Source organism: Bos mutus, chromosome 12 (assembly GCF_027580195.1).
Source record: "Bos mutus isolate GX-2022 chromosome 12, NWIPB_WYAK_1.1, whole genome shotgun sequence".
Classification (NCBI taxonomy): Eukaryota; Metazoa; Chordata; class Mammalia; order Artiodactyla; family Bovidae; genus Bos; species Bos mutus.
Genome location: NC_091628.1, coordinates 13,313,191 through 13,333,363, shown reverse-complemented (window position 1 = coordinate 13,333,363; position 20,173 = coordinate 13,313,191). Strand labels below are relative to the sequence as shown.

General features: G+C 43.8%; 1 protein-coding gene across 5 annotated transcripts in view; it reads left to right on the top strand.

Annotated features, from left to right (window-relative positions):
• The window catches only part of ENOX1 (ecto-NOX disulfide-thiol exchanger 1), a 687,342-nt gene that overhangs the window by 647,766 nt on the left and 19,403 nt on the right, over window positions 1–20,173 (top strand). For all 5 annotated transcript variants that reach the window (XM_070380253.1, XM_070380256.1, XM_070380252.1 and 2 more), the window contains 2 exons: window positions 2,313–2,415; window positions 18,084–18,169. In XM_070380253.1, the coding sequence (XP_070236354.1) occupies window positions 2,313–2,415; window positions 18,084–18,169 (189 nt within the window). The remainder of the gene's footprint in view (window positions 1–2,312; window positions 2,416–18,083; window positions 18,170–20,173) is intronic.

Here is a 20,173-nt window from a genome sequence, read left to right as displayed (position 1 = left end):
GCTGCTCAAAGTCCCTTTCTTTTATGACTTCAGCTTTGGACATGAGGACGGGTGCCTTACAGCACTCTTGACTGGCCTTGGTCTGGCCTGCCCTTCCTCTTCTTGCTGGTTTCTGACCTGCTGCCTGCCCTCTGTGATCCATATTCCCCAAACAACCCGGATCCTCAGCTGTGCAATGCCCCAGGACACCACTCAGTTTTGGCAGCTAATGTGGGTCTGTTATCTGCTAAACTCTGCTCGTGATCTCATTTGGCCCCCGTCATCATCCTGGCTGTTAACAGAGCACCCCTTCTCAGAGATACTGTTTCTACTCAGCCCTGAAGTTCATTATTTATATTTCTCTTAAATAACAGTGTCATCATCCTGGTTAATGTTGATCCGTCCTCTTTCTTGATACATCTCTGCTGCTGCTGCTGCTGCTGCTGTTAAGTCGCTTCAGTCGTGTCCGACTCTGTGCGACCCCATAGACGGCAGCCCACCAGGCTCCTCTGTCCCTGGGATTCTCCAGGCAAGAACACTGGAGTGGGTTGCCATTTCCTTCTCCAATGCATGAAAGTGAAAAGTAAAAGTGAAGTCGCTCAGTCATGCCCGACTCTGTGCAACCCCACGGGCTGCAGCCTACCAGGCTCCTTCGTCCTGGGATTTCCCAGGCAAGAGTACTGGAGTTGGGTGCCATTGCCTTCTCTACTAGCCCTTAAAACACTTCATCACAGAAGGAATTGCCTGTGACTCTTCTTTATCAGGTGTTCTCATCTCATCTACATAAACCTTTGGGTTTATTGTTTTCAAGTTCTGAATTGTGTTTCTGCTGGGACTGGTTTCCAAGATCCCTTCTGTGCAAGTATAAGAGCATCTTTCATTCTCATGACCTTTTGTGTCTAACAGGCTCCAGACTTGCCCCGATCATTCTTAATTTGAATGCTTTCAGGTTGGGGTGTGCTCTTTACAGACTCAACACGCTTCTAACAATTTCCTATATTCTTTTATCTGGCCAGCTTTGTTAATGTGTAAAGGTTAGCTAAATATCTGTGCTGTAACCAGCTCCAATCCTGGGATCACTGGCCAAACCATCTAAGTTGTCCTCTGTCCCTGCCTCCCTACCCTCTGTCCTTCTGACAGAATCCATCCGCTAATGGAAACAGTGTCCTTAATTCTTTTTTTTTTAAGATGACAGTTTTGTTTTTTTGTTTTGTTTTTTGTCGTGCTGTGTCTTCATTGCTGAATGGGCTTCCCTCCAGTTGTGCAGAGTGAGGACTACTTTCTAGTCGCCGTGAGCAGGCTTCTCATTACAGTGACTTCTCTTGCTGTGGGGTGCAGGCTCAGCATTCGCAGCTCCAGGGTTCTAGATCACAGGCTCAATAGTTGTGGCACACAAGCTTAAGTGCTCCACAGCATGTGGATCCTCCCTGACCAGGGCTCGAACCCATGTCTCCTGCATTAGCAGGTGGAATTTTTTTTTTTTTTTTTTTACCACTGAGCCACCAGGGAAGCCCCTATCCTTAATTCTTTATCAGTGGGCTAGTCCTTCTTTGAGACGTATCTTTCAGTGAGAAATTGCCCTCCAACAAGAATCAACTACACTAATGATTCTGCCATCCCATATATACAGGTCTCCGATCATTAAACTTGATTTTCTATTAAATTATTCCCATTATGAGTCCTAATATCAAGTCTGGGACAATATGAGTTAAATCTTTTTCTCTTTTTCATTAAAAAGACCATATAAAAAACTAAAAATAGTCCAGCCTCCCATACCAACTTGTTGTACAATTCTTCATTTTTAGTTTTCAAAGAAAAGAATTTCCCAACCTTTGCTTTATCTTCCTTTTGCAGTTGTGTATAAGGATATACTTACTCCACTTAAACACTCCTACCAGTTCTATCTGACCTTCCCACAGGCCTGTGTCCTCATACACTGACACAGATTACTCACATAATATTGTAAATCAGTCTGTATATGCTTTTCAGAAAAATTTTTCATACTTCAAAACTTCTTAAAGTTAGCTATGGTCAATTTTTTTTTTTTTTTTTTTGCTAACAGAGTTTTATCAAAACGTGGACAAAAATAACACAGTTTGCACAAAATGTGCCACTTTTTCAGTTATTTAGTACTTAGTTCACTAGAGGCAGTAGCTGGGAACCTAAGTTTTAGAATTACTTTTCTACTCTTGGGTAAGTAGGCCAGCCAGTTATAAAAGTTGATCTTCGACTATAAATAGAAGCAGTGACCTCTCTTACAGACTTTAAAAGACCTCGTTGCTTTTGTCGGAATGCACAAAAAACCTACATGTTTTTGTTTTTTGACTTCATAGGAAATCAATGTATTGACAGTCGCATTGGTCAACCAAGACCGAGAGAACAACACTGAGAAAAGAAGCCAAGGCTTAAAATCAGAGAAAGAAGCTCTGCTGATTGGTAAGGAAATTCTGTTTTCCTCATCTGTTCTCTCGTTAGTAATAATTCACTTAAGCAGTATTTTTAAGTTATTCACCTCTAACGTGTTGATGATTTAAAAGCTTTGTCTTCTGGTCAAAGATAGGATTAACTTCATCAAGATTATATTACACACATTACAAATCAGGGGCAGACCAGCCCCTGAGTTGCTCTTGGGCTTCCCTTGTGGCTCAGCTGGTAAAGAATCTGTTTGCAGTGCGGGAGACCTGGGTTCGATCCCTGAGTTCCATCCCTGGTTTGGGAAGATCCCCTGGAGAAAGGAAAGGCTACCCACTCCAGTGTTCTGGCCTGGAGAATTCCATGGAATATATAGTCCATGAGGTCACAAAGAGTCGGAAACGACTGAGCAACTTTCACTTTCACTTTCCAACCATGTATAGTTGGTTATCCAACATAAAACTGAATACAAGAAAAACAGATTAACTTGCAAGTCACATGTTACAAATCTCGATTTCAAGATGTGGCCACAACTGGAGGCCGGGTTGGATTCAGTCCAAAGGGGATCTTCTACCCGAAACCAGATCTCCAGACTCAGGAGCAGCCATGCCCTGAGGTCAGCTCCAAGGCCAGACCTGCAGCACTAATGATACAGGGCCATCTAGACCACAGAGCTGGCTAGGCTAGGACAGCTGACCAGGATTCCCTGCCCGAGTTTGGATTCATTTCTCCAAGGTAAATGAAACGAGATGCTCATGAAAGAAAAGAAGGAAGAAAGTTGGTGTTTGCCTAAAACATATTCAAGTTGCCCCAAAAAATATATCAAGCTTGGCTTTTTCTTTGCCAGGCCCAGAGAAAGCTCTAAATGTTCTTTTTAAAATTATTTTTATTGAAATACAGCTGAATTACAATGTTGTGTTAATTACCGGTCTACAGCTAAGTGGCCCAGTTATACAGACACACACACACACACACACTCTTTTTTGTTTGTTTAATCTTTAAAATTATTTAAGTATGATAACACATTTGCAGGAGACTTGGAAAATACAGAACAAAGTTACATATAGTTCCATAATATATTAGTTATTTTTTAAGTAGATAAATGAAGATTTTTAGTTGGAGTTTCAATATCAAACTCTCAAAAATTAATAGAGCAGATAGACAGAGAAGTAGAAGGATATATATGTATCCATTCTTTTTCATACTCTTCCTCTGTGGTTTAGTACAGGACACAGTATAGCTCCCTGTCCTCGACAGTAGGACCTTGTTGCCTGTCCATTCTGTATCTACCAGGTTGCATCTGCTAAACCCAAACCCCCAATCCATCAGCATATACAAAGGTATCACTCAGTCTCATAAGGAAGTGTTCCTGATGGTGATGTGTTGGTAGCACGCCGGGGACCCCACCTTGGTAGCCCGTATATTTCAGGCTGTTCCCAAAGTCGTCAAATCCAGAGGAGGCGAAGCCAGCAGCCTCACTCCCTGATGCACAGCGCCGACCTAGCCACACCTCGGCACTGAGCCCGATGTCAGGTCCCAAGGTTAGCCGGGCTCCCCCTCGGCGTGGTTAGGAGTGAGGAACGAGGCTGCGGTCCACGTGAGACAAACTGTTCTTCCGTAGTTCGTTATCTGGCAGGAGTAGCACGTGGCTGCATTTTCTAAATACTGCAGGCACTCACCTCAGAACTACAGGTACCTCAGGTCCTGGAGAATCTGGCACGGGAGGAATTAAACTCAAAAGACAGTCCAGACTTCATCCATCACATATAGATTTTTCAACTACAGGGTTATTGAATATGACATCAACTTAGAGATACTCTAAGGAAAACCAATTATTTTTTTTTCTGTGATGATATACAGCCGTGCATGAGTTTCATAAGACATGCTGATGTGTTGTTGGTTCCAGGAGCCCAAAATGAACCCACATGTAGTTGGCAACTGGATTTTTCTTTTACTGGAAAATATGTCAGACTCTTGACAACAGTTTCTCTTTTGCTCAGTGTGGCAAAGTTGTGGTTTCTCCCACAGTGCTTTTAGGGTATGACTGGAGTACATATTTAATGATCAACAGTAAACGCTCCCTCTTTACGTCTGAGTAATATAAACCACTTGGCAGTTTTTAAAAAATGGGAACAGGGTCCATTTTCTTTACTTCTTTCCTGTCAGTATAGATTGCTGCTGCTTTTATGTTCTACTTGGAGAACATAGTTCATTTACAATATCAGCTACATAATTATTATATAGCAGCTGCTGCTGCTGCTGCTAAGTCGCTTCAGTCGTGTCCGACTCTGTGCGACCCCATGGACTGCAGCCCACCAGGCTCCTCCGTCCCTGGGATTTTCCAGGCAAGAATATTGGAGTGGGGTGCCATTGCCTTCTCCAACTATATAGCTAGCTAGCTAGATTTTATATTATATAATATAAAAATCTAGCTAGCTAGCTATATACACACACACATACATATATATGCATATTTATATATACACATACACTGAAGTCGCTCAGTTATGTCCAACTCTTTGGGATCCCATGGACTGTAGCCTGCTAGGCTGCTCTATCCATGGAATTCTCCAGGCCAGAATACTGGAGTGGGTTGCCATTTCCTCCTCCAGATGATCTTTCTGACCCAGGGATTGAACCCAGGTCTCCTGCATTGCAGGCAGATTCTTTAACATGTGAGCCACCAGGGAAGCCCCTATATTTACACACACAGTTTTTATTTTACATATATAAATTTATTTTGCAGCATTTATATTACACATACACACACACAGATCTTCCTCAGTTTATGATGGGGTTACATGCCAATAAACTCATCTTAAGTTGAAAATACCTAAGTCAAAAATGGATCTAATACACCTAACTTCCCTAGTGGCTCAAACACTAAAGAATCTGCCTGCAATGCAGGAGACCCAGGTTCCATCCCTGGGTCTGGAAGAATCCCCTGGAGAAGGGAATGGCCACCATTGCAGTATTCTTGCCCGGAGAATTCCATGGACAGAGGAGCCGGGCAGTCAATGGAGTCTCAAAGAGTCAGATACAAACTGAGTGACTAATACTTTCACTTTTCTTTCACTCACCAAACGTCATAGCTTAGCCCAGCCTACCTCAGAACGCTTACATGAGCTAACAGGCAACCATCTAACACAAAGTCTACTTATAATAAAGTGCTGAATATCTCATGTAGCTTATTGACTACAGTACTGAAACTTTAAGACAGAGCTGGCTGTAGGGTGCAGAGTAGTTCTCAGCGTGTTGGCTGTTCCCCTCACGGTCGCGTGGCTGACAGGGAGCCGCGGCTCGATACGGCTGTCCAGTGTCACGGGGGGTGTCGTGGCACTAGCCCAGGAAAAGCCAAAATTCAAACTACGGTTCTTACTAAATGCACACTGCTCTCACACTATCATAAAGTCGAGAAGTCATTAAGTGGAACCACTGTAAGTCAGGGACTGTCCATATAGACACACACACCACACACCATTTTTTTCAGTCAGCCACCTCTGAAGTTTAGAAATGCTTTACACAATGTAGGTGAATGGGAGGAAACGGGAGGGTTACATTTAAAACATGTCAGCTCGACTCAGGTCTCTAATCTTAGGGAAAAAACTTAAAAATGGGTAAATTCATGTCTGTTTAGAATAATAAATTTTGTAAATCAGGATCTTCAATAAAATTTAGGTACAACCAACTCCAAATTTTCCAGAACTTTTCCTTCACTTTTGAGCTTTCAAAGTGGTCTCTCATATTAGCATTTGCAGTTCAGGGCTGGGCAAAAAAAAAAAAGGATGTGAAACTCATTTTGAATCAATATATGAGGCTGTTTAACGAGAAGTAAGATTCGAGATTTAGAGTTTGATTAAATTTGGGAGTTTAATTTTCCCTTCATTTCTCCACTACCTCTCCACCTCAGTATTTTATTTAACTTTATTTAATGGAAGTTTGATTACAGATGTGACTTCCTGCCCAAACCCTACCCAAAATACCTAGGTACTTACACCATTTTGTACTCAGAGAGAGAGTAATCATCCAAAAGAATGGCCAAAAGTAGAGAGAAGTTCCTTTTTTCTTTTTTTGGTTTCTTTTTTTTTATTATTTTATTTTTGACCACACCACGTGGCATGTGGAATCTCAGTTCCCCAACCAGGGATTGAATTTCCACTCCCGTGTCAGAAGCGCAGAATCGTAACCCCTGGACCACCAGGCAAGTTCCAGAGAAAGAGTTTCTAAGATTGGTGACATGGATCTTGCAGTTGCCCCCTGAATTAAATGTGCCGCTCTACTAGTTGAGTTTGGCCATTCATATTTTGTGGACACCCAAATGCTGGGGCCATAGAGAGCTCTCCTGCAGCTTCTGGAATCTGGATAAGGACTGTGATAGAGACAGAATGACAGACTGCGGGTTCAGAACTGCTTTGGAGCAAGCTAGAGAGAGGGGGGAGATTCTAGTTCTTTTCTGAAGAACACTTGTAGGCAGAATGATTTTGGGAGTCCCCTGGACTTGTGATACATCTGGAGGGGTCAGCAGTACTCTGGAATTTCCCTGGAATCTGCCCTTGGAAAAACTAAACCCATATCAAGGATACAGTAGGCCTGCCCTAAGTCACTCTAAAAGGCTAGGAGCACAGCAGAAAATCTCCCTTGTATTAGAAATGCTTATTAACAAAACCTTCATCATATCTAGGTGCCTATAGTATATGCTGCATGCAAATATATTCAGTTAAAACCCTCTTGGGACACACAAATTTTATATAAAAATGCAAAGTGGAACAAGCCTTGATTGCCTGGAAGAGAGGAGTGAGAGATAAGCTACTCAAATGAATTTTATCTACAGAAAACTTAAAACTGAGGCTGGCACTTCCTAAACAATGCGCAGTCCTTGTGTGTGACTTTAATTTGTGACATGAATTTATCTGGGCCAAAGTGTGTATTCTTTCTAGGCATTCTCATGACCATTTTATAAAAGTGGTGTCTTTAAGGCATATAGATTATGTGTACATTAAAGAAGATCAGTGGGATTTCATCTGTAACACTACTTGGATCTTTGTAGATTTCCATCCTGAGTCTCTTGGGAGTTCCACCGTTCTGCCAAACTTTCCGCTTCACAATTAATGGGCATTGAGTGCTATGTTCCAACTCAACCAAAGAAGCTAGGCCCTTGGAAAGCACGTTAGTATTTTAATTGCTGGAATCAATCGATTCTTGTGAAGACAGGTTGGCATATAATTGAACCTAACAGAATTACATTTTTATGGAAATTTGGGAGGGTAGCATTTTATATCTCAAAACTATATAGTAACCACACATTAGGTCAGCTTGACATTGCCCAGTGTCTATGCCAGAACTCCTGGTTCATTTCACATGTGCCCTACATGTTGGATTTGGCATGTGTTGAATTCATGTGGGAGAGCATGAGTCAATACTTTTGGTTTAGAACCAAAGCTTTGGAGCTAGGTTCAGTTGGAAACCCCTGGCTATTGTTAGGAAGGAGAATGGATCAACATTTTTTATTGATAAGCAGACAGCTCTGAGGAGATGCTGACAGTCTAACTCTGCATCACTCCATCTTCTCCTGCTTAATTAATTCTAACACAATAGATTTCCATTCCCAGCAGCCTTGATCAGCACCCCAGCAGTGCTAGTCATCATTGTAAATCCCATCCAAATACAGCCCAAACCTTCTCAACAACTCTGTTTATGAAGTTGTTATTCAAAACTTAGCCGTATCCCTGAGAACCATCCTCACATTCTTAATGATCAGGCAGGCTTCTTTACATATCACTGTGGCCTGGCCTGTGGCCCCTCTATGGGTCACGACACACATTTTATGCGTAACCAAGATGACTGTTCACATCAAGCCCCACCCCTCCTACTGTGACCACCGTATCCATCGCTCTCACTATGTAACCCACCTGCTCACAGCCAGTCTGCATCTGAATTGGAATGTTCCCCCTAACGCATGGGTATTAGAAAGCAGATGAAGGAACTGTAGATAAAAACACTTATAGAAGGTTGAGTGGCAACTTTTTGGTGTTTTCAGTGAAGAGTTAAGGCTTTATTTAGGCTTCACCTGAGAAAAGTAATCTAGGGAGTGTGTTCTTGTCTGAAGGCTACTGACCATAAAGAATGAGTCATCGACCTAAATCTTGTTTCCATAACACAAATGTCCATATCAATAAACCAACAAACTTTTGTCAAAAGCCTGCATAAAAATTACCAGGCTTCATTGTGGAAAAAGGCTTCCCTGGTGGCTCAGACGGTAAAGAATCTGCCTGCAATGCAGGAGACCTGGGTTCGATCCCTGGGTTGGGAAGATCCCCTGGAAAAGGGAATGGCAACCCACCGCAGGATTCTTGCCTGAAAAATTCCATGGACAGGTGAGCCTAGTGGGCTACAGTCCATGGGATCACGAAGAGTCACACACAACTGAGCAACTAACCTTTTGTACTGTGGAAAAGAATCATCTGAGCAGCCTGTTTAATTGGCAGAGTCTTTGTCCTCAGGCACAGAGGTTCGGTTTATTGAGAGACTAACATCTGAGGTGATACTGAAGAGGGCACCTCTGGGTCTGTTTCAGGAACTAGCGGCCTACCATGTGCCAAGATGTGTGTTAGCTGATGGTGCTGATGAGACGAGCTCTCCCCTTGAGAACTTTATAGACTAACGAGAAAGAAAGTAGTCAGTGACGATGAAAGTCAAATCAGAAACACAGCGAAGGAGCTGCTTCTGCTGCAGATGCCTTTTGGGATGAAAGGACAGTTGAGGGCGTCCTACAGGATGGATAGAGTTCCTCTGGATAGATGGGGAGTTTCCAAGGCCATTTCAGATACAAGGAGCAACTTACTGAAAGAGCTAAGTGCGGTCTCAGCAGTTTAGTTAAAAATAAGACAGACATATATACTATTGATGCTATATATAAAACAGATAACTAATGAGAATATATTGTACAGTGTGAAAAGTGTTAGTCGCTCAGTCGTGTCCAACTCTTTGTGACCCTGTGGACTATAGCCCACTAGGCTCTTCTGTCCGTGGAATTCTTCAGGCAAGAATACTAGAGTGGGTTGCCATTCCCTTCTCCAGGGGATCTTCACAACCCCAGGGATCAAACCCGGGTCTCCTGCATTGCAGGCAGATTCTTGACTGTCGGAGCCACACCGAAATAATATTGTACAGCATAAGAAAGTCTGCTTAATGCACTTCGGTGACCTGAATGGAAAGGAAGTCCAAAAAGGAGGGAATGTATGTATACATGGGGCTGATTCATTTTGCTGTACAGCAGAAACACAACATTGTAAAGCGACTATACTCCAATAAAAATTAATTTTAAAATTAAGAGAAAAAGACACAGTTTTACAAAGCTGTGCGAGATCCAGTATTTACAATCAACAAATAAGTGGGAAAACCTACTTTTTGGACAATTAAAGGTTTTTAAAATCCCAGGGCACTGAGAAACATTAGACCAAAGCACAGAAGTGTTTGATCAGCCTTCTGCCACCCACTCCCAGTCTTGCCTGTCTCCACTTCTCATAAATGCTCTGTCCTCTGCAGCCGCCCACAGGCAGCTGTCCCCAGCGGCTTAGGGGGAGACCCAGATTTCACATAACCTCTCCCTGCTGACTCTCCAGACTCCTGGTTAGGCCTCTACTGATTTCCAGCAAGATATGACTGCGTCTAAGGACAGCTATTCTTCTGCAGAGCTAAGCCTTCTAGAGACAGATATAAAAGAATATTGCAGCAATTTACATCAAAGAGCGTCCTGCCTATGTTTTCCTCTAGTTTTATCGTACCCAGTCTTAAATTTAGTCTTTAATCCATCTTGAGTTTATTTTTGTGTATGATGTTGGAGAACGTTCTAATTTCACCCTTTTACATGTAGGTGTTCCAGTTTTCCCAGCATCACTTGTTAAAGAGACTATCTTTATTCCATTGTATACTCGTGTCTCGCTTGTTGCAGATTAATTGGCTATGAGTGTGTAGGTTTCTTTCTGGGCTTTCTATTCTGTCCCATTGATCTATATGTTTGTTTTGGTACCAGTATCAGTACAATTTTGAAAAATAGGAGTCCATAAGAGAAAAGCTTCCCTAGTGGCTCAGACGGTAAAGCATTTGCCTGCAGTGCAAGAGACCCAGGTTCAATCCCTGGGTCAGGAAGATCCCCTGGAGAAGGGAATGGCAACCCACTCCAGTATTCTTGCCTGGAAAATTCCATGGACAGAGGAGCCTGATAGGCTACAGTCCTTGGGGTCACAAAGAGTCGGACACGACTGAGCAACTTCACTTTCTTTCACTTTCCAAGAGAAAAAAAAAATCCATGTACTACATTGAGGTATGTTCCCTCTGTACCCACTTTCTAGAGTTTTTATCATGAATGGATGTTGAATTTTATCAAAAGCTTTTTCCTGCATCTATTGTAGTCTTTGTTAATGTGGTATATCACGCTGATTGATTTTCAGATACTGAAATCTCCTTGCATCCCTGGGATTAATCCCACTTGATCATGGTGTATGATATTTTTAATATATTGTTAGAGTTGGTTTGCTGGTATTTTGTTGAGAATTTTTGTATCTATGCTCATGAGTGATATTGGCCTGTAGTTTTCTTATCTTGTAGTATCTTTGTCTGGTTTTGGTATCAGAGTGATTCTGACTTCATAGAATGAGTTTGGAAGTGTTAGGTCCTCTGCAGTTTCTTTTTAATAGTTTCAGAAGGCTAACTGTTAACTCTTCCCTAAATGGTACAACTTACCTGTGAAGCCATCTGGCCTGGACTTTTGTTTGCTAGGAGTTTAATTCTAACTCAGTTACAGTACTGGTAATTGATCTGTTAACATTTTCTGTTTCTCCCTGGTTTGGTCTTGGGAGATTGTACTTTTAGTTCTAAGAATTTGTCCATTTCTTCTAGGTTTTCCATTTTATTGGTATATATAGCTGCTCATAGTAGTCTCTTACAATCCTTGGTATTTATGTGGTGAAGGCTGTAACTTTTCCTCTCTCATATCTTATTTTATTGACTTGTACCCTCTTTTTTTCTTGCTGAGTCTGGCTCATGGTTTATCAGTTTTGTTTATCTTTTCGAAGAGCCAGCTTTTTGTTGTTGTTAAGTCTCTATTTCATTTATTTCTGCTCTGATCTTTATGATTTTTCTCCTTCTACTAACCCTGGGTTTTGTTTATTATTCTTGCTCTAGTTGCTTTAGGTGTAAGTTTAGGTTATTTGAGAGTTCTTTGTTTCCTGAAGTAAACCTGCATCACTATAAAATTCCCTCTTAGAACTGTCTGTGCTGCATCCCATAGGTTTCGGAGCATCGTGTTTTCGTTTTCATTTGTCTCCAGGTATCTTTTTAAATTCATTCTGTGATTTCTTCAGTGATCCAGTGGTTGTTGCAAACGCTTCTAATTTGCCTGCCAGTTTCCTTTTGTCTGTTTGCTGTGCAGCCACTCGAATGAAATTTTTAAAACGTGATTCAGTTCACATCATGTCCCTGCTTAGAACCTTCCACTAGTTTCCTGCCGTATTTAGAGCTCAATCCAGCCTCCTGAAGCGGGGGCCCTGTGTGGTCTGGCCCCCCACCTACCTCTGAGTGCACGCTGTCGCTCCCCAGCCGCACGTGTTCCTGCCACCCTGTTCCTACCTCAGGCCCTTTGCACGTGCTGTGGCCGCTCCCCGAGCCATCGCCCCTGGCTCACTGTGGCTGACTCCTCAGCTGCCCTCGGGCAGCTTGCCTCCACTGGCCTCCTGCAAAGCAGCCTCCTCCGCGCTTGGGGCCGCTCCCAGTGCTGTCCTGTCACCTGCTTTCTTTTCCGCACTGTGTTCACCATCTGAAAGCATCTCCTTTTGTTTTATAATTTTATTTTTGGCTGTGCTGGGTCTTTGTTGCCGTACGTGGACCAGCTGCAGCGAGTGGAGCTGCTCTCCAGCTGTGGAGCGCAGGCTCCTCTCTGTGCTGGTGTCTCTTGGTTTCAGAGCGGGCTCTAGGGTGCAGGGGCCTCAGCAGTTGCAGCATGAGGGTTCAGCAGTCGTGGCTCACGGGCTTAGCTGCTCCGAGGCATGCGGAATCTTTCCGGGCCAGGGATTGAACTCATGTCCCCTGCACTGGCAGGCAGATTCCCAAGCACTGGACCACAAGGGAAGTCCTCGTTTTATTTTTAATCTTTGTGTTTATCGTCTGTGTTGCTTACCTAGAAAATTAGTTCTTCAAGAGCAATGTCTTCTTCAAGAACCTTGTCTGTGTGTGCAATGCAATACTCCCTAGGACTTAGTACCCAAATGCTGCTAAGGAGATGAATCCGTACAAATCTAATTGAAATGCTGCTCCCTTGGTCTTAGTGAGGTCTGAAATCAAGAATGGGCTAGATGACTTTGATGGGAAAAGCTAAAAATGTCTTAATGTGCCTGTTTAAATGGGTCTTCCTAGTGAGGGATTTACCACAAGGTGTATAGAGCTGGCTTGTGTTTCTTTATAAACTAGGCCCTGAGCTGTGTTGCAAATCTAAGAGTACTGACAGCCTCCTCTGTTTCTTCTTTATTTTCTTAATTTAGCTAATTTAGAGTTGTATTTTCCACTGTTGGGAAATCCAGTCTTAAACATGGAGACCTTGATTCTCCATGGATCGAACCAAGACCAGCTGTTGAATCCATCCCTCTTTGAGATCCATCAGTTCAGTAATGGCTGAGTTCTCCACCCTCAGTTCCTTGTGTTTCTTTTATCAAGCCTTTATGGTCTTTATGGTCTTCCAGAGAACCATAAATAGTTTCCATTTCTGGGTTTATAGATTAGATTTTGAGTTATACCTATCATTTTTTTTTTCCAGCCTCAGGAAATCTCCCAGTTCCTTTAAAGGAGGGCTTCCCAGGTGATGGTAGCGGTAAAGAACCCACCTGCCAATGCAGAAGACCTAAGAGACATGAGTTCTATCCCTGGGTGGGGAAGATCCCCATGGCAACTCACTCCAGTGTTCTTGCCTGGAGAATCCCCATGGACAGAGGAGCCTGGTGGGCTACAGTCCATAGGGTCACAAAGAGTCGGACACGACTAAAGCAATGTAGCAAGAAGCTTTAGTTGATTATTTAGAAAGCTTCCCTAAAATGAACTGATCCAGAACCAGGGCCTGGACACTACATGTTCTCAGATGGCATGACTGATGCTTCTGGCGATGCTACTGGGATGGGCAGAGGAGGAGGGAGGAGGGGGTGCAGGACTTGCCAGAGATGATGACTCGTGTTTCCCATTTCTACTGTGTCTCTATCAATACTGAATAACTTGGTTCCCATCCAGAGGTAAAGCTTGGAGAACCTTTATTTAAATTCCTGCTTTGGCCCCACAGGTATCTAGTGACAACTCCTTAAACTTTTATAAAGAAAAGCTAATGGCTTGTTAATATCAGCTACCACTAAGATGGTTCTAAATACTCTCCTAGGGAAAAAGACTCATGTCTGGATTAGGGTTTCTAATCTGACCTTAGAGACATATCTAGAAATCACATGAGCATTTTCCCCTTAGCTTTATGAGCAAAATAGTTTCAGTAAGAAGTTTCTGCACCCAAAATATCCAGGTTACTCTCTTGAATCTGTAAAGCATGAGCAAAGGGCAGGAATCACTGATGAATAGTACTTCAAAGTTACCTGCTTTTGAGGAAGTATGATATCATTAGTGAGTACTGGTACCAATTTTTAAGGTTCTTATTTCTCCTCGTTTATCAATAACAGAACAGTAGAAATGTCAAGAAGTATACTAGCTATTCTCAGTTCTAGAGGATAAATTCATTCAAGGTACATTTGATGCTGGGACAGATAGAGGGCAAGAGGAGAAGGGGACAACAGAGGATGAGATGGATGGATGGCATCATCAACTCAATGGACGTGAGTTTGAGCAAACTCCAGGAGACAGTGAAGAACAGGGAAGCCTGGTGTGTTGCAGTCCACAGGGTCGCAAAGAGCCGGACATGACTTAGCCACTGAACAATGTTTTTTTTTTTTTAACTTATTTCTTTGGCTGCCCCAGGTCTTTTAGTGGTAGCATGTGAGATCTTCCATCTTTAAGGCAGCACACTGGATCTAGTTCCCTGAGCAGGGATGGAACCTGGGCCCCCTGCATTGGGAGTTCGCAGTCTTAGCCACTGAACCACCAGGAAGGCCCTCAACATACATTTACTGTAAATGTATACTATACTCCTGCTGCTGAACCTGAACACACAAATATTGTCTAAGGGAAGAGTTCCTTGGGGGTAGAGACCCAAGATTGGGGCTGAGGGACTGTAAGGAGGAGGGATGCCAGCATCACAGAGGCAAGAAAAGCAGCCACTCCAGGTCCTCCTGTCTCCGGTATCCCTAAATTTCCTCCTTCATATCTTCCTCTCTTTAGGCCCAGAGTTGTCAGTCACTCCCCCTCGGCCCCACCCCACTCTCTTCTAAACCATACTGTCCATCCTGTTGGGCGCATTTAACTTCATGGCACACCCCCAAGGGTATTCAGAGGAGAAGCTGGGTTACCCAGGAGATGCTGATGATTCTTTGTCCCATAGGGATATTAATGTGAAAAATGTTGTTTTCTCTATTTGCTGGAGCCCCTGCGACACCTGTAAGACTGCTCAAGCCCGTCCACCTTCTGAGATGCCCCCATGTCCCATGGGACGCTTACAGTCCTGTCACCCACAGGCTGCTGCGCCACACCGCTCCCCGTCTCAGCCCCACCGTCTCCCCTGTGCTCGGCTCACAGCAAAGCCAGATCAGTCAGTCTGCTGCCTAAGTGGATGTCCCACCAGGGAAAGGAATGCCCGTCCCCCTCTTGCAGGACCCCTCCAGTCTCTCCAGGCTGCTCTCTTGAGGTGCCTCCTCCCTCCCTGGAAGCATCCCACTTGAGAGGAAAAGCAAAGAGCTTCTCACTGGGAACACCCTCGCCTTCCCACAAAGCCAGCACTGGCTGCCCCTCCCTTCCCTGTCCACCGCCTTTCCCCCTTACAGGGGCTGGGGGTCTGCCCACCATTTGTCGGAAGCTCTTCTCTGGAAAGCAGTGGACACTGAACCACTCGTCCTCAGCCTGGGACAGCAGAGAAGCACCACTCACCATCCTGAAATAGAAGCAATTCCCCATGAGAATTCTGCCCCCTCTCTCCCACCTAAGGAATGCAAATCAAAGTATTATTTTTTTTTAAAGACTTCTAATTTACTTTCTAAGTAAATCATTCACAAGCTTCTATACTGGTGACAGAATTACAGTGCCACCTCACCAGATTTGAGAATTTCAGGCACAGGGAAATAGTTCAAACACAAAGTAGCAAATGAAGCAGTAGGAGAGGGACAAAACAATTCCACTTAAGTATATTAAAAATGGCTGTTTGCCATTAAAAAAAAGAATGAAAGAGTGCCATCTGCAGCAACATGGGTGGATCTAGAGATTGTCACACTAAGGGAAGTGTGAAGGAGAAATATCGTATGACATCCCTTATATGTGGCATCTAAAAAGAAATTATACACATGAACTTGCAACACAGAAAGAGACTCACATACTTAGAGAATGAACTTATGGTTGCCTGTACACACTGCTCTATGTAAAATGGATAATCAGCAAGGACCGCTGTAGAGCACATGGAACTCTGCTCAGTATTATGTGACAGCCTGGATGGGACGGAAGTTAGGGAGAATGGGTACAGATATATATAAATGTCTGAATCCCTTTGCTGTTCACCTGAAACTATCACAACATGTTTAATCACCTGAACCCCAATACAAAATAAAAGTTTTTAAAATGGCTGTTTGCCACTTAGATTAAAACTACCATTGCTACCTGCTATCTGAAACTGCTCGGTGGCGTTCAGAGGGCTCCGGAGCTCTAGTCCTTTATGTCTCAACACAGAAAGAATCAGCAAGAGGCAAAGTGATGGGTAAGAAGTGATTCACTAGAATACTTCCCATGGGAGGCTTACAAGCAGGTGGGCAAGAGGTTTCGAGCCCCAAGAACTTAGAGAGCTACAGTTTTAAAGGAAAAGTAGGGAGCGGGAAAGGACTACCTTCTTCCTCATTCTTGAGTAGACATTACGCTTCCATCATCAGTTCCTCCTCTATGTTGGTGGAGAGGGGGGACATCTCCTTGTACCTCATGATCCAAGGAGGTTACTGTCACGGCAGTATGGAAAAAATTATTTCAGGTCTCACAATGAGGATCTTTCACTTTGAAATGACGCCTTTCCATAAATTATTTTTTAGGTGTGCAGAGAGCATAGATGTCCTAGAGGTCATTAATTTATAGCGGTCTCCCATACTTTTTCCTTTATCTACAGTCCCCTAGTGGGATTAACTATTTAATCAACTGTTCTGTCCCTTTACTCCATCCCTAACTTATCATCACCATTATTTCAGAGAAGGACATTTTAAGAAAAGAAGAAGAAGAAGAACATAATATCAGAATAAAACAGTAGCTCTTTTTATTTCAGGGAAAAGTTCAATCTCTGAAAACTGAGATTTTAGCTTTATGGAAAAGTGTTTCTATGTTCCCCATTTCACTGTCCAAGAAAGCACCCACTAAAGTGCTCTGAGGACCAGTCTTAAGAGTATTTGTGTAGACCTCTTGGTTCTCTGTTCTCAGCCTAAGGATAAACTGGGAAATTTTTCTTTAAAAACTGACACTCATCCGGAGCATTCCAAGCATCTCACGGGAGCCCAGGGGGCCATGAGATCCTATCCCAGGGCAGTCCCAGGACACCCTGCAGTCGATAAGATGACCATGACCAGTTGCATACCAGTGTGGGTCTTTCCTTTGACCTTTGGCTCTCAAGCACCAAAGCGTCACAATAAACAGAACATCAGGGGCCTCATCCACAAACGTGATTCATCTCAAAGCCTGTTCCAAAGAGAAGCCAAAAACGTCAGTCTGAACATGGTTTCTTAAAAACAGGAGTATACAGCCCGTGGGGTCAACATTCTCATTTTCCCTGTTTTAATTTTGGATGTAGGAGCAGGGAGGTAGGAGGGTGATGCTTTTCCTTCAGCCCTAACACCGACATTCAGCTTTTCATTTGTCAGTGCAATGTTGACAGTTGAATTTCACGATGGAAAAAGCCCTCTGATTTATAATCAGACTCCAGCCAAACCATCCATTCCCAGGCCTTTTAAAATGATCTTGTAAATTACAGCAGAGAGGGGAGAGCGGGCTGGCTCCCTTGAAACAACAGCAACAGCCAGGGGGAAATAGCAGAGGATTTGTGCTTCCTTCAGTGGCAGTGAGGGAAAAGAGGGACTAAATATTTCCTGTAACTAGCATTGGTAATTACCAGGGGAATTGGAGGCAGCGTGCTCTCTGGCACAGCCGCAGGAGCCATTTTCATATTGCGAAGTCCATCGAGGGGGAGGAAGGGGATCACTTGATCCTTCCAATAACTACAATTTTATATTGGTAAATCAAGCATAAAATTGGTAGTTGAAATGCTGCCAGAAGCCTCTGTTTGGAAATACCTTTATTCATCTGTGTATTTTCTCAGTCTTGCTTTTCTAACTACGGTCTTTCCAGGAGACAATGTTCTGTTGGCCACGCTACTATTACTGTCTTCAAAACAGGCTATTACTGAATGCTTGCCGAGCACGGATACAAGGGGCAAGACCACGACTCGGCCCTGACAAAGCTGTCACTGGGGTCAGATGACAATATTCGCCTGAGATTTTTACTTGCCTCTCAATAACATCCATTTGCCCTCTTCATTTCAGGCATCATATCCACATTTCTTCACGTCCATCCTTTCGGAGCCAATATAGAATATCTCTGGTCGTACATGCAGCAGCTGGACTCCAAGGTAAGTCCTTTTTCTCAACTGGCATTGCGAAAACTTAGGACGTTGGTTGCTGGCTGCAGGTTGAACCCGTGTGATCTGTGTTAGGGATATAACAGCGGATGGAGGTCTGTCTGTATTTCTTCACAAGAACTCAGTTTCTGGCAGAGAATGTCTTCTTTTCCTTGCTTTTGTCCCTTTGGAAAGAAAAGCCGTTATCGAAAATGACGCTGACTTTAAGCAGACATCAAATGACTTTGAGCAGCATATGAGGGATTTGAAAGTGCAGTTTGGTTTGAAAGTCCGCACAAGGGAGATACAAGGTCAGGGCAGCTAATGGGGCATTACCCTTCGGCCGCGTCCTCCCAGAACTCTATGCTAAGGGCTCAACACAATAGAGGAAAATCACCTCAAATTACATAAAGATCTGATACAACTCTCAAAAAAACTGTGTTAGCAGTGGTATTTAGCATCATTCCCCAAATGGAAAAAAAATGACTACAAAAGTTCTCAGCTATGCACCTCGAGAGGCACACCCAGGTCAGGACATTACTCCTCTCTTCTCAGAGGCTAGTTTTCCTCCTCTGCAGACAGCTGCGCTCCTAGCCCATAGAGGCATTTGTGCGCCAAAAAAGAAGAGACAAAAAGCTCAGTATAAGTATCAGATCCTGGTGAAGGGTGAGAGGGGCCTCTGTTGAAATAAGTTCAGTTCAGTCGCTCAGTCATGTCTGACTCTTTGCGACCCCATGGACTGCAGCACGCCAGGCCTCCCTATCCATCACCAACTCCCGGAGTTCACTCAAACTCATATGCATTGAGTTAGTGATGCCATCCAACCATCTCATCCTCTGTCATCCCCTTCTCCTCCTGCCTTCAGTCTTTCCCAGCATAAGGGTCTTTTCAAATGAGTCAGCTCTTTGCATCAGGTGGCCAAAGTATTGGAGCTTCAGCTTCAACATCAGTCCTTCCAATGAACACCCAGGACTAATCTCCTTTAGGATGGACTGGTTGGATTTCCTTGCTGTCCAAGGAACTCTCAAGAGTCTTCTCCAACACCACAGTTCAAAAGCATCAATTCTTCTGCACTCAGCTTTCTTTATAGTCCAACTCTCACATCCATGCACGACTACTGAAAAAGCCATAGCTTTAACTAGACAGACCTTTGTCGGCAAAGTAATGTTTCTGCTTTTGAATATGCTGTCTAGGTTGGTCATAACTTTTCTTCCAAGGAGCAAGCGTCTTTTAATTTCATGGCTGCAGTCACCATCTGCAGTGATTTTGGAGTGATTTTGAAGTGATTTATTCACTGTCGAAATAAAGTAGTAGCATTAACCAGGACTGCCTCAGGCAGCCCTGGAAGGGACAGAGATGCTGGGCCTGTCACTGGGCAGCCTGCTAAGTGTCCTTCTGGGAAGGCCAATGGAAATAAGCAGGTCTTACATTGAGGGCAGTAAGGTTCATGGGGTGTACAGGACTGGGTCCATGGCCTGCAGCTCTCTGACCTCAGTACACGTCAGTCATCCTGACTCTTCAGTTTCAGTGGTCAGGATCGACTGTAGGGTTGCATTGTCATCTTCTCTTGATGCAGATGATCAAACCAGTGCACGATCCCACAAACGATTGACCTTTCTCACGGGGCCTTACACTTCACCTTCAAGAGAAATAAGCTGGAACAAAAGGTGGTTTGCAGTCATAGAGATCCATGCCCTCTTGAGTCTCCTGCAGCTGAGGACAGGGTGGACCGGCCCTGTGGAAGGAGGGGATTGTAAGGGTCTTTCTGTAACTTTTTAAAAAAAATGATTTCGTTTTGGCGGTACTGGGTCTTCGCTGCTGCATGGGCTTTGTCTAGCTGGCGGCAAGTGGGGGCCACCCTTTGCTGCCGTGTTGAGTCCTCTCACTGTTGAAGCTTCTCTTACTACAGAGCGTGGGCTCTCAGGTGCATGGGCTTCAGTAGCTGCGGTTCCCGGACCCTAGAGCACAGGCTCAGTAGTTACAGCACACGGGCTTAGTCGCTCTGCAGCATTTGGG